The following is a 15,446-nucleotide window of genomic DNA, read 5'->3' as shown; positions in this document are numbered from 1 at the left end:
AAATAACAGAAAGCATAAGAGCCATATATGATCATTTCAATAGACACAGAAAAAGCATTTGACAAAGTACAACAACATCCATTCACGATAAAAACCCTCAACAAAGTAGGCTTAGAGGGAACATACCTCAACATAATAAAGGCCATATATGAAAAACCCACAGCTAACATCATCCTCAATGGGGAAAAAGTGAGAACTTTTCTCCTAAGGTCAGGAACAAGATAAGGATGTCCACTCTTAACACTTTTATTCAACATAATACTGGAAGTCCTAGCCACTAAAATCAGACAACACAAAGAAATAAAAGTCATCCAAGTCCGTAAGGAAAAAGTAAAACTTTCACTATTTGAAATGACGTATCTGATAAAGGGTTAGTATCCAAGATATATAAAGAACTTATAAAACTCAACATCCAAAACACAAATAATCCAACTAAAAATAGGCAAAAGACATAAACAGACGTTTCACCAAAGAAGACATCCAGATGGTCAATAGACCCATGAAAAAATGTTCATCATTACATATCATCAGGGAAACGAAATCTAAACTACAATGAGATATCACCTCACACCTGTCAGAATGGCTAAAATCAGAAACATAAGAAACAATTAAGTGTTAACAAGGATGGGGAAAAAAGGAATCTTCTTGCACTACTGGTGGGAATGCAAACTGGTGCAGCCACTCTGGAAAACAGTATGGAGGTTCCTCAGAAAGTTAAAAACAGAACTACCCTATGATCCAGCAATCCCACTGCTGGATATTTACCCAAAGAATCCAAAAACAGGAATTCAAAAGGATACATGCACCCCTTTGTTGGATGAATGGATAAAGAAGTGGTGTGTGTGTGTGTGTGTGTATGTATATATATATTATATATAATGAAATATTATTCAGCCATAAAAAAGAATGACATCTTGCCATTTTCAATGAAATGGATGGATCTAGAGAATATAATGCTAAACAAAATAAGTCAGAGAAAGACAAATACCATATGACTTCACTCCTATGTGGAATTTAAGAAACAAAACAAATGAGCAAAGGGGAAAAAAGAGAAAGACAAATGAAGAAATAAACTCTTAATTATAGTGAACAAAATGATGGTTACCAGAGGGCAGGGGGTGGGGGGATGAGTTAAATAGGTGAATAGGTGAAGGGGATTAAGGAGTGACCTGAGTCGAAGGCAGACGCTTAACGACTGAGCCACCCAGGCGCCCCTAAACAACACACTCTTAAACAACCAATGGGTCAAAGAAGAAACAGCCAGAGAAATTGGAAAATACCTTGAGAAGAATAAAAATGAAAACTCAATATACCAAAACTGATGTGATGCAGTGAAAGTAGTGCTCAGGAGGAAATTTACAGCTCTAACAGTTTACATTAAAAAATAAGAAAGATCTCAAGCCAATAACCTCACTTTAAACCTTAAAGAACTAGAAAAACCTTTAAGGAACTAGAAAAAGAAGAACTAAACCCAAAGCTAGCAGAAGGAAGAAAATAATAAAAGTTACAGTAGAAATAAATGAAATGGAGAACACAAAAACAATAGAATCAATGAAACCAAAAGTTGATTCTTTCAAAAGATCAACAAAACTGAGAAACCTTTAGCTGGAAAGACTGAGAAAAAAAAAAGGAGAAGACACAAATCACAAAAATCGTAAGTAGAAGTGGGGACATTACTACCAATCTTATAGAAATAAAAAGGACTAGGAAAGAGTACACTGAAGAACTACCAACAAATTAAATAATATAGGTGTAATGGGCAAATTCCTATGAACACACAAATTACCAAAACTGACTCAAGAAGAAATGGAGAATCTCAACAGACCTGTAACAGCTAAAGAAATTGAAACAGTAATTAAAATCCTCCCCAAAAAGTCCAGAACCAGACAGCTTCACTGGTGAATCCTACCAAACATTTAAAGGATTAACACTTTCTAACTTGTTCTATACAGCCTTGTTCTATAACTTGTTCTATATAAGTATTACCTTGATACCAAAGCAAAAGACACCCCCAAAATAGAAAATACAGACCAATGTCCCTTATGAATATAGAGAAAAATTCTTAATAAAATACTAGCAAACTGAATCTCACGGCATATTAAAAGGATGATACAGTGGCAGCTGGGTGGCTCAGTCAGTTGAGCACCCAATTCTTGGTTTCTGTTCTAGTCATGACCTCGGGATCGTGAGATTGAGCCCCATGTCAGGCTCTGCAATCAACGTGGAGTCTGCTTGGGATTCTTTCCCTCTTCCTCTCCCTCTCCTTCTGCCCCTCCCCCTGCCCCTCTCCCCTGCGCTTGCACGCTCTCTACTAAGTAAATAAATTCTTAAAAAAATAAAATAAAAGGATGATACACCATGACAAAGTAGAGCTTATCCCAGGAATGAAAGGAGTGTAATATACCACATTAATAAATGAGGGCAACCCCCAACACACGACCATCTCAATTAATGCAGAAAAAGCAATTGAACACTCATTCATGATAAAACACTCAGAAAGCTAGGAATAGAAGGAAACTTCCTCAGCTTTATAAAGGGCATGAATGAGAAACCACAGCTAACATCATACTCAATGGCAAAAGACTGAAAGCTTTTCCTCTGAGATTGGAAACAAGAGAAGTATGTCCACTTCCATCAGTGCTATTCAACATTGTGGTGGAAGTTCTAGTCAGAGCAATTAGGCAAGAAAAGACGTAAGAGGCATCCAAATTGGAAAGGACAATCTAAACCTATCTCTATTTGCATAGGATGTGATCTTACATATAGAAATCCCAAAGAATCCACAAACAATTACTAGAGCTAATAAGAAACTCAGCAAAGTTGCAAGGTACAAGATGAACACAAAAATCAGCTGTATTGCTATCAACAGTAATGAACAATTGTAATAGGAAATTAAGAAAACAATGACATTTATAATAGCACCCCAAAGAATAAAATACCTAGGAATAAATTTAACTATGGAGATAAAAGACTTGTGCACTGCAAACCATAAACCACTGCTGAAAGAAATAAAGAAAACCTAAATAAATGGAAAGAAATCCATGATCAAGAACTGGAAGACTTAATATTGTTAACAATGCTATGCAAAGCAACCTACAGATTCAATATCTTTAATTTCTATTAAAATTCCAACAGCCTTTTCTTGGCAGAAGAACTGAAAAACCAATTCTCAAATTCATGTAGGAATTGCAAGGAACCATGAATAGCCAAAACAATACTGAAAAAGAAAAACGTTCGAGGACTCACACGTCCCAATTTCAAAACTTACTACAAAATCACAGTAATTAGGAGAGTCTGGTTGGTCCTGGCATAAAGAAAGATCTACAGACCAGAAGAACAGGATTGAGAGTCCAGAAATAAATCCATACATCAATGGCCAATTGGTTTTCAATAACAGTGCCATGAGCATTCAAATGGGGAAAGTCTCTTCAACAAAACGGTGCCAGAAGAAATGGATATCCACATGCAAAAGAATGAAACTGGGCCCTTATCTCACATTCTGTACAAAAATTAAGTCAAAATGAACTACTAACCTAAATATAAAAGCTAAAATCATACAACTCCTTAGAAGAAAAATTAGGGGTAAATCTTCATTTTCTTAGATGTGACCATAGATTCCTAGATGTGACATAAAAACCACAAGCAACAAAAGAAAAAAGATAAATTGGACTTCATCAAAATTAAATAGTTTTGGGGGCGGCTGGGTGGCTCAGTCGTTGGGCGTCTGCCTTCGGCTCAGGTCATGATCTCGGGGTCCTGGGATCGGGCCCCGCATCGGGCTCCCTGCTTGGCAGGAAACCTGCTTCTCCCTCTCCTAGTCCCCCTGCTTGTGTTCCCTCTCTCGCTGTGTCTCTCTCTGTCAAAAAAAAATAAATAAATAAATAAAATCTTTAAAAAAAAAATTAAATAGTTTTGTGTATCAAAGGACACTACCCATATAATGAGGAAAGTACAGGCTTCCAGAAAAAAAAAAAGTGAAAAGACAACCTACAGAATGGGAGGAAAAAAATACCTGCAAATCTGATAAGAGTCTAGTATTCAGATTATACAAAGAACCCTTACAACTCAACAACAAAAAGACAAACAACCTAACATAGAAATTGGCAAAGAACTTGGATGTTTCTCTAAAGAAAATATACAAATGGCCAACAAGCACAAGATGTCCAACAATTTTAATAATTAATGAAATGCAAATCAAAACCACAATGCAATACCACTTCATACCCACTAGGATGGCTATAATTTTTTTTTAAGATTTTATTTATTTGACAGAGAGAGACACAGTGAGAGAGGGAACACAAGCAGGGGGAGCGGGAGAGAGAGAGAAGCAGGCTTCCCGTGGAGCAGGGAGCCCGACGCAGGGCTCGATCCCAGGACCCTGAGATCATGACCTGAGCTGAAGGCAGATGCTTAACGACTGAGCCAGCCAGGTGCCCTGGATAGCTGTAATTTTTAAAAAGAAAATAATAATAAGTATTACCAAGGATGCAGAGAAAATGGCATGCTCATACATTGCTGGTGGGAATGGAAAAGGATTCAGCTGCTCTGGAAACAGTTTGGCAGTTCCTTAAAAAGTTAAACATGGAACTGTTAACATGATCCAGCAATTCCACTTAGGTATAGACCCCCAGGGACTAGAAAACAGATATTCAAACAAATATTTGTACATGAATATTCATAGCAGCATTATTCCCAATAGCCAAAAGGTAGAAATAGCCCAAATGTCCATCAATGGATGAATGGATAAACAAGTTGTGGTATATATACAGTGGACTATTATTCAGCCATTAAAAAGAAATGAAGTACTGATACATGTTAGGATGTGGATGAATCTGGAAAATACCATGCTAATTAAAAGAAGCCAGACACAAAAGGCAACACATTATATGATTCCATCTATATGAAATATCCAGAATAGGTAAATCTATAGATACAAAAAGTAGATTTGTGGCTGCCAGAGGCAGGGAAAAGAGCAAATGGAGTAATTACTTAAGAGATACTGGGTTTTATTTTGGAGTAATGAAAATGTTTTGGAACTAGACAGAGGTGGTGGTTGCACAACATTGTAAATGTACTAAATGCCACTGAATTCTTCATTTCAACATGGTTAATTTTATGTGGTATGAATTTCACCCAAGTGAAAAAAAAAAGGGAAACAAACAAACAAAAACAAGTAAGCTTTTAGCTTGGTTTGGTCTTTGTCAGACATTAGAAACCATTTATCCAGAGGTGAAGCTGCCCTGCAATTGCTATTTTTTGCCTACATGGTGTTTAAACAGTTATCAGTATTTTTAAAACTAGGTGATTTCTCAAAATATCTGGATTTTTGGCCTTTCTTAAAGGAAAAGTTTCCATATGATAAAAAAAATTGGCTATTGTCAAGAAGTAGTTGCTTCCTTGAGATGGCATATATTACTTTCTGGCTTACCACAGTCTCTTCCACCTTCTTTGGTCTTGTTGACACCAAGGCCAAATTGTCAATTTTATCATGCTTGTCTTACTATTTCAAAGAGAAATTAAGAATAAAAGTGGGATATCTCTTTACTTGGGCTCCCACTGAAAATTGAAAAATAAAAGTCTACATGTTACTTCCAGCCTGCTTTACTCATTTATATTTACTGCTTTGCACCCATGACTATTTTAATTTAGAAATCCTGTTCTTTTTGGTATGATAAAGATATAAATCAAACACTCTGAACAAGATTAGAAAAACTAAGTTAACCATTTATACCCTGAATTTCAAATTCATCTTCTGAAACTTGGCTGCATGAATAATCAAAATTAGTCACTTGCAAATAAATAAATGTCAAAATAGTTTCATCAATCACGGTTGAATAAATTTGGATTGAAGGTAAAGCAAAATCCATCTCTGGTCATTTGGATCTATTTTCCCTGCTAGAGCATTAGTATTAAAGTGGAAGGTAAAGAGTCACCAGCTCACGTTTCCTAAGAGGGAAGACTGGGATTTGAGGATAATACATTGGATAATATTCTCATCTTGGAAGCACTCTTTTTTTAGAGGATCTAGGGTAAGTTCCTATGCAACATATAGAAGTAGGGGAATGGGTGGCAATCTGGCAGTTTTTTCCCAAAGAACCCAGGACTTTTTTTCAGTAGCTTACCTTGGGGACCTACATGGAGGTCTCTGTTGCAGGGGGAGGGTGAAGTAGATAAAATACAAACATAATTCCTGAGAACTAACTGCATCAGTCTAATAGACTTTAAATGCTTTACTTCAGTGCATCATTAACAGGTGTTTAGCCCCATTTCATAGAGTGCTAGAGAGTCGGGACATAAAAGGCAGTGGTATGGGGGATGTAAGTTTGTCTGGCTCTGCTTTTCCGCCAAAAACATGTTTCCAGCCTCAACTCTTTAAACTCTAGCACTCATGTTTTCAGAGCCACAATGTAATGTGGCTTCTAATAAGGGTAAGACAGGGAAGCTCTTACCTCGGGTGGATAAGGAAGCTGGTAATGCCTGACAGGGGAAGGAGACGTTAGACACTGTTGTCATAACTGGCACTGCCTTCTTCCTTTTCTGTGCCAAGATGGAAGGCCTTTGAAACCACACAGCTTGCCATGCTTCCTCCCCTGGAGGCAAAGCCTCCGTCCGTACCTGTCCTAAATGCACTACACACTGAGGTCTGTGAGGGTTTAGGCTTTGATTTAGCCACCCTTGTATTCAGGCATCACATTCAGCATAGTAGCTGGCAGGTAATCAACACATTTTTATTAAATGAATGTTATCACCCTAAAGGAAACAGAAGAAAACAGGAACCCATCTGGCCTGGTGACACAGAGAATGTTGGACACAGGTTTTGATAACTCAATGAGCAGACTGTGAGTAGTACCTCTGTGGCTACAATATTTATACTGCTTCACTCTTAGCCCATCTATGAGATCTCCTAATCACTATAAATGTGATACTGGAAATGAAACACAGAAAAGAAGGATAGGAGAAAGATCTGAAGTCAGAGGATTCTGAGAATGGAGTCTGGTCTAAAGAGCACCCCTGCTGACTGAGCTTAGTAACCTGCAAGCCTGTTAGGGCAGGTGGTCTGCTAAACTAAAAGAGTGATGACTGGATGCCTCCATTAGATCAACAAGAAGAGAGACCATGGAATTTACTGCTAGGAAAGAAACTCTTTTTTTTTTTTAAATTTTTAAGAATTCCTGGGTACCTTTTTATGGTATTATAATTAAAATTAAAAGCTCTATGAACATGTAAGGCCAGAACATGAAAAGATATTCAAGATCCAATATGAAAAAAAGCAAGTTACAAAATATGTATTGTTTAATTTTGGTTTTTGCTTTAAAAATGTTAGTAGGTGCAGAGAAAATATGTGGAGGAATATAATCTGAACTGTTTATATACTGTTTAAGTGTCAGGGGTTAGAATTATGGGGGAAGTTTACTCTTCCCATAGATGATGGAGTGGATGCATTTTGTACATTACATATTTTTGTAATGTTTGAGTTTTCTTTAATAAGGAATATATATTATTGTAGATGTAATCAGAAAAATAAGAAATGTAAAATTAAAATGAAACTGAAAAAGTAAGTCTCCTAAAAGTATCTTTATCAAAAAAGAGGTCAGAGAAAAATACTATTTAGTAATCTAAAAGAGAGTTTTGAAACCACATTCTTTGGAACTCTAAGGCTCTTTCACCAGCTCTCTGGAAACCAGCACAGGACACGAGGGCAGCTGATCTCTAAACACACTCCTACTCAAACTTCCCAGCTTGAGCACTTCACTATCATATTTTAATAATGAAGTTCTGCTGATACTAAGTTTGAAAACTTAGGACATAAAACATACATAACTAATTTATTTCTGAATGTTCCTTAAAGCATTTTCTGGGGTTTGAGTAGGCTCCGCAGGAAAAGAGATCTGTTTTCCCTTGTGTTTTCTGAGCATGAGGTTTTAGTACCCAGCTTTTTAGTGCAAGGTCTGCTGCATTTATGAGCTGTCTGTTTAGAAAGCCGGGTGCTTGATGCATAAGGATCCTCTGTTCAAGAAGGCCAAGGCAGCAGGAAGCCCCTCATTCCCACCATCTGGCCAGCCTCTCTGAATCATGGTCAGCCATCCAGAAGCAGAAGATTCAGGATCACCAGAGACTATTTTCAGATGAATGAGAACTCAAGCCTGAGCAATTAGAAATAGGTCAATGACTTTTTTTTTTTTTTAAAGATTTTTTTATTTATTTATTTGAGAGAGAGAGAATGAGAGAGAGCACATGAGAGGGGGGAGGGTCAGAGGGAGAAGCAGACTCCCTGCCGAGCAGGGAGCCCGATGCGGGACTTGATCCAGGGACTCCAGGATCATGACCTGAGCCGAAGGCAGTCGCTTAACCAACTGACCCACCCAGGCGCCCTAGGTCAATGACTTTTTAAAGCAACTTTCTTGAAAGAGGATGCTTTTCTTTGCAAAATTCTTCTTTCTCATCATTGGTCTTTCTTTAAACAGAATATGGTTAACTGCCTATAAATTATTTTTCTTGTTTTTAGAAGTCTTCTGTCACAGAACCCTTAAGTATTTTTGGAGGTTACTTGTATTTCTCTAGCCTTGTGTTTTTAAGAGAAAATCTGACTTTAGAAATATACATGAGAGACTTCAATATTTGGGCTAAAACGGCTGTATTCTCTAGAGTTAAAAAAAATGCTTTTTAGAAATTTTAATTTTTTTCATTTGGTTCTTCATTATCTGTAATAACCAGGGGAAATCTGTCAAATGAAATTCCTTTCCCCGTTTTGTTTAGTCTTCCTGACTTTCACAGTCATATCCTCATCTGGATTCTTATTGGGCCCTTACTAATATGCCATTTTCTGTGTATTATATATCTCTGTGCTTCCGGAGAGCAGCAGAACCCATCTGTGAATTTCAGCTCAGAACCAGCAGGGGGAGCTCACTCCCACAGGAATCTGAATCCACCTGGAAGGGGATGGTGGGGAAAGCAACCCAACTTTCTTCAGTAAGATTAGCCCTTTTGCACTGTGGATAAATGATCACATGATAAGCAACAGGTTACTGACAATGGTGCTGAGATAAAGCATTCTCAGAGCCAGCCCAGCCTCAACGGCAAGGCTACTATTGCCCGAAGCAGATGCATACTCTGCCTGTACCTGTTTTTCAAGGCTTGGCTTGCTAAGCTGTACAGTCTGAGGTCCAGCGAGTCTGGTCCCTGGAGTAGCTATCACAATGCTGGTGAGCTGGGCCATGGGGAACGTTTTGGCTATGGTTGCAGTCTGCCCATTGACGACACGGACGGGGTGGATGGAATTCTGGGAGGTAGGGAGGGTCGTGGGGGTGAACTTGGTCAGCATGACGGGCCTCTGGATAAGTTGAGGAGCTGCAAGCATGGGAGGAGGTGCTGGGGCAATAGGAATGTTATTCTGGGCCACAGGCTTGGGTCGAACCTATGGGAAAGAGAGGATAATTGTATTACTTAAAGAAACTTCTCAAGTCTTGTAAGTCTAAGACATTGCCAGGTTTTTCACACTTTGTATGTGAAATGGTATTTAGTACCAATATTTATTAATATTCATTTTGGTGTTATTAATTCTATGGTTGTCAGGATATATAATCTTATAAAAGACTCATCAGCTCTTAAGAGGGTCCAAATGTTACCCTCCAACATGGTTCTTCTGAATCCAAACCTTAGCTCCCTCTCCCATACCATGCTGCCTCTTCGGGCTGAGGTCAAATGCCTAATCCAGAGGCTGGTCTCACCCAGGAATTGTGCCCAGTATGGTAATAATGCTGCCGCTGGTCTTAATTCACATTCTAAATTTCTTCACGTCCGTGGCTTCAATTCAGGGTGACTCCTTGGCTCTCTAACTCCCTGTTCTTGGCTGCTCCTCTAAGTCACCTTTGTGGGCTTCCTCTTCCTCTGCCCAATCCTAAATGTAAGTATTTCTCAGAGTTTGTCCTGGAACCTCTTTTCTTACCAATCTCCTCACTCTTCCTGGGAGTTCTCACCCATCCCATGGATTCAATTACCATCTATGTACTGAAGACGTCCATACTTGGTATCTCAGGACCAGACATTTCTTGAACTTCAGAACCATATACTCAACTGCCTGTCATATATCTCTACTTGGAAGTCTCCCAAGAAATTAAAATTCAACATGTCTAGGGGCTCCTGGCTGGCTCAGTCAGTGGAGTGTGCGACTCTTGATCTTGGAGTTGTGAGTTTGAACCCCACGTTGGGTGTAGAGATTACTTAAAAATAAAATCTTTAAAAACAACAACAATAAAAAATCAACATGTCTAAAACTCACCTATTTCTTCCTCCAACTCTCTCCTTCCTCCTATTATCATCCCCTCAGGAAATGGTCTTTTCCTGCTAAATAAACTTCAGAACCATTCTTGATGTTTCCTACTGTACCTCTACTTCCTAAATCCTTCTCAGATATGGCTACTTTCTATCCTCATCCTGCCATCGCTCTACCTCATGTTTGGCTTACTGGAACAGTGATAAAAAATTATGATTAAAAACATGGGGTCAGCCGTGCCTAGGTTCAAATCCTGGTTCCTACCCCTTACTAGCTGGCTAACCTCAGGTAACATACCTGATTTAAGCCAGCATTTTTCAAACTTTCTGTACAGTGACCCTGTGGGCAAAATCTTTTCCTCTTATGCATGAAAGTTTGACCTGCAGTTAACTCTCCAGCTCTGTACCCCTGGAAACCTGATTAAGGGTAAGAATGTCAACTATGTTACCAGGCAACATTGCTTATGGTAAAAATGATCCCTTACGGCTAAGTTGAATCTGAATGGGGAGAATTATAAATACTTGATGGGACACCATGCTTTGGGCTTCATGAAGTGGGGCTGACTTCTGTAACTGGGCATGTCCAGTGTGGGGACCTTGAAAGCCATGGCTATGGAACTGTTACAAGATACACTGGTTCCTGTGTGGCGTAAGGCTTCTATGCCAGGATGGCTCTCCCACCGTTTCCCTGCACCTGAGCTATCACTGAACAGCTGTGGAGACTGCCATACAGGCTGACAAAAAATGTCTGATGCTGTCTTGCTGGTAAGCTCTGGTTTCTGTCTTGTGTTGAAGTGTGGGCCTTGACAGTCCCATGAATCTGAATATTTAGCTGAACTTAAGATGACCCTGTGTTGGGTGCTGCAGACACACAGTAGGGAATACATTTCTTACTGTAACCAGTACATGCATATAGACATAGACCTATATCTCTGTAAGACAAAAACTTCATGAGACATTACGTATGTGCAATGTACTCTAATGTTTCATATTCTGTTTTGTTCATTTTATTTAAAAACTCTGGTCACAATCCATTAAATTGATTTCACACAACCTACTCATGGGTCATGACCCAAACAGGGACTAAGCCCTAGGTTCCCTACCTAAAAAAAAAATAATAACTACTTTCACAGGGCTGTTGTGGGGATTAAAATAGATAACCCACAGAAGGTGCCTAGCAGAGTAAATGGCACATAGCAGGAGTCTTCAAACATTAGCTATTATTGTTGATGATGTCCTAACTATTCTTCTTGCCCACAGTCTTGATCATCTCCAATCTATTCTCCACACAATGACAAGAGGGAATTTTCTAAAACAAAAATCTGATCATTTCAAGTATTTGTATGGAAATGTTTTCATGGATCCCCGTTGTTCCTGGAATAAGGCCCAAATTCCTACATAGTCTAGAAGGCTCCACGGCCTGTGGCACAATGGGCTTCTCCAGCCTCACCTCTTACCCTAGCCTGAGTCAGTTACATGGCCCAGTATGATCAGCTACACCAAATTGCCTTGTGGTTCCTTAGGCTTACATGCATCTCTCCATACTGGATTTGCATATGGGCTCTACCCTCTGCCGGGGACATTTTTATTCTTCCCCCAAAACTTTGTCAGGCTAACTTTACTAGGATTTTAGGTCTCAGACTGAATGTCAACTCTTCTAGGAAACTTTCTAGAATACTCTTAAGAATGAGCTGGGTGTCCCTCCCATGTGTGGTCAGACTACCCGGTACTTCCCATAATGGACACTGTGATTGCCTGTACATAGATCTGAAGCCCTCTGAGGGCAGAGAACTGTCTTGAAAACTGGCTTTTTTGATACCCAAGGTATTTATTAAGGATCTACTGCATAAATGATTGAAATCACCTTATCTCATGTTCTCAATGCCCAAACCTAGTGCACAGGCAATTTGGAAATCACCTATGTCCACAAAATTTCTTACTCTTCTCTCTTTGCCTACAACATGGGGCTTCTGATGGGAACTCCTAGCCTTTCTACGAGGCAAGTCAAGTCCCGTCAAAACCCAGACTGGGGCAATCCTGACATCCTGCAATGAGAATGATGAGTTTAGTCCAACTGCTAGAAGAATTCTCCCAGGGCAATATGGGCAAGCAGAGCTGCTTGGGCCTAGGTAGAAAGTTCCCTGTGCAGACCCCTAGTCTAAACTTTTACAGGCAAGGCTTTGTGTTTAAAAATTATGCTTAATACCATTACTTCCCAGAGTAAAACTAAATTTCTCTGGTTTCTACTGGTTAGTTTGGCTATTGTTTCCTTCCCTACTCTCTTTGGCACACAGGAAAAAAAAAAAAAAAAGTAGTGATTGCATTCCTTCCCCACTGGAAGGCAGGTTTGGCTAAACTTCCAGTAAGTTAACATCATAAGGTTTAAAATGGGGCTATCTTAAATTCTCCTTTTCCTCACATCCCCCTGCTACTGCCTTTGGTCATTGCTAAGAAACCCCGGTGATCAAATAAGCTTCTTCCCAGTATAGAAATCAGCATCTAGAACCTTTAGCTAACTAAGTAAGATCTGAGCAAAGCTGAGCTGATAATCACATTTCAGGCTGCTTAAAAAGGGCCCATGAGGACTTCTGTCTCACCTAACCCATCCCTGGGCTTGTCACTGGTTTACTCACCTGCGGAAGGAAGTTTGGACGTGGAGTGAGTCGAGGAGGGGGGATAAACTGTGGTACTTTGATGGGCTGAGGAGGTGTTGCCTGAACCTGCTAAAAAATGGGAAAAATAAATAAACCACAGAGGACAATAACTGTTCAATATCAAAGCTAGGCGTTCTTACAGTATTTTTAGCATCACTATTCTCTGGGTCAGGCAATATTTTCTAGAAGTTTTCACTGTAGAATTAACCATCTGAATTAACACTGCCTGAAAAAACCTTTTCCCACCTGCACGTTTTACCCTACAAAGTGAACCAACCACATTTCTGTGTCCTTACACGCCTAATGTACAACAGAGCAGGCTCGGTAATCTTAGCCAATTTCCTTTGACATTCAAGAACTCTTGCACGTACATATTTTAAAAGTCAAGAATGGATCCAAAGTAAAATCAAACTTGCTGCCTGGCCAAATGGGCTTTTTCCTAATATAAGCGCTTTATCTAGCAGTGAATCGCTTTATTCCTGTAGAGAATTTTCTAACTCTCAGCATTTGGCTGAGATAACTGGTCACTTCTCTCAAGATTCCTGGTAAGTGCTGAAGCTTCACTTTACTGCTATCTCATTTAACTCATCACTGGTCATCATTCAAAAGCCACCAAGAGCGCTTAGCTGCAATTTTAAGAAGGGACTTTAAAACCACAATTTGGTTATATTTCCCCCAAGCTTCAGAGAGGATCAGTTTCTAAATGGTTTTACCCTAGAATCTCATGAAATGAACAGTTTTTGTTCAAGTAATTCTTCAAGGGATCTTTTTTTCTGATAGTCCTTGGGCACAGACACTGTTAATTTGTGAGTTTCTTGAATATTTTTAAAGTGCCTCAGCTTGTTCTAGTACTTCCTGGGTGCAGCCAATTTCAAGGGATAGTGAACTAAAGGAGTTCAGCGGGGAGTTTTCCCCAAATCAGTAATACAGAAGCAGAGAGTGTAAGCACTCAAGTTTCACAGGCAGGTCTGCAAATAGGATGGAGAGAGCTACATAAAACTGTGTGCATGCCACTACGAAGGACATTCCTCCCCAGGTCAAGTCATACTTTGACTGCAGATAATGCACTGAATGGATTCTGGTCCTTGGTGTCAAGGGACACCTCTACAGTTATTTGAGCAGATAGTAGGAATGCCATATTCCCTTGTCAGCCTCAAGGAAAACTTGATATGGCTGAATGATGGAGACTAAAAAATTCAGCAGAAGCATAAATTGGATATACTCTACAAATGCATATCCTGAACCCTCTCATGTGGGCACACATGAGTAGCAGCTGCTGGCTTACCAGAGTGACTGTGTTTTTTGCCACAATTTGGACAGCCTCTGCCCCAGGCCCAGTGACCTTACTAGACGTCTGGAGGTTGACTGGTGTGTTCTGCACATCAGTGCTGAGCACAGCCTTCTGACTGTTGATGGCGGTCACCATAGCAATGGTAGGTCTCTGGCCCACAACAGAGGCAGGCATGGTCGCAGTTGCTGCTTTCAAGACGAGAGGTAGTGTCTTTGTGGTAATCATAGAAGCTGTAGTTACAGTCTTCTAGGAGACATGGAGAACAGATATTAGGACACTGAAGTGTGGGCCCACTAAACAATATGCTACTAATCCCCAGAAGAAAACAAAGCAATGATTCTTATAATCCAGTTTCTCCATATAACAACATTTCCTTTGTGTACATACAGCACACTTCTTACTACAGGGAAAGACAGGCTCTAGTTTGTGCCAGAGTTTTCAAATTCAGCTTCAAGTTCATAGTAATAACTGCGGACAAATATGGGCACAGGATTTTCAACAATGAATGGGGTGGGTTTACAGATACAGAGTATGAGTGTACCTATTTATCTGTTTTTTTATTCTTTGCTTGCTCTCAATTAATTTAAACTCTGTAGAAGTTGCAAATCAATGGGGTATACACCATCTCTATCTTTAATTGCTACAACCTCATCAATATGAAGAAAGCCATCGTATAATTCTGGTTATCTGCCTCCTGTCACACAAATGCTCGGATGAAAGGACAGTGTCTTTTCATTCTTTTGATTGTCACCCTAGAGAGGAGGAAGGGAAACTCACATGAGGATTAGCACAACTGTTGCCTCAAAGGCAGTAAATCCCAAACTCTAGATAATAAAACCTATTAACCACCTAGTATAGTAAATACCAGCTCTTGATACCAAAGGGCTGTGAGTCACTAACTACAATCTTTTCTCTGGAGAACTGCTGCAGAAGCAATCAAAGATCCAGTGAAACATGACAAAGTGGAAGCAAACACCTGCGTTTCAAAAAGCCTTATAGATCAGGGGCGCCTGGGTGGCTCAGTTGGTTAAGCATCCGACTCTTGGTTTTGGCTCGGGTGGTGATCTAGGGGTTGGACACCGAGGCCCATGTCCGGCTCTGTGCTGGACGTGGAGCCTACTAGAGATTCTCTCTCTCCCTCTCCTCCTGCCCCTTCCCCACCACTAAAAAAAAAAAAAGCCTGATAGTTGAGAGGATGAGCAGAGGTGACAGGACTTGACTGATCCTCC

General features: G+C 39.8%; 1 protein-coding gene across 25 annotated transcripts in view; it reads right to left on the bottom strand.

The window, feature by feature from the left end:
* Window positions 1–15,446, bottom strand: part of PHF21A (PHD finger protein 21A) — a 190,241-nt gene that overhangs the window by 30,103 nt on the left and 144,692 nt on the right. For 18 of the 25 annotated variants that reach the window (XM_081798239.1, XM_081798236.1, XM_081798251.1 and 15 more), the window contains 3 exons: window positions 14,212–14,463; window positions 12,906–12,995; window positions 9,122–9,415 (listed from right to left, as the gene is read on the bottom strand). In XM_081798239.1, coding sequence (XP_081654365.1) covers window positions 9,122–9,415; window positions 12,906–12,995; window positions 14,212–14,463 — 636 coding nt within the window. The remainder of the gene's footprint in view (window positions 1–9,121; window positions 9,416–12,905; window positions 12,996–14,211; window positions 14,464–15,446) is intronic. The other 7 variants (XM_081798249.1, XM_081798257.1, XM_081798252.1 and 4 more) reach the window with 3 other exon arrangements.

The sequence above is a fragment of the Leptonychotes weddellii genome, chromosome 11, assembly GCF_054177405.1.
Source record: "Leptonychotes weddellii isolate Sample4059 chromosome 11, ASM5417740v2, whole genome shotgun sequence".
In the NCBI taxonomy this organism is placed as follows: Eukaryota; Metazoa; Chordata; class Mammalia; order Carnivora; family Phocidae; genus Leptonychotes; species Leptonychotes weddellii.
The sequence above is the reverse complement of the archived record's forward strand: the minus strand, read 5'-3'. Positions and strand labels throughout refer to the sequence as shown.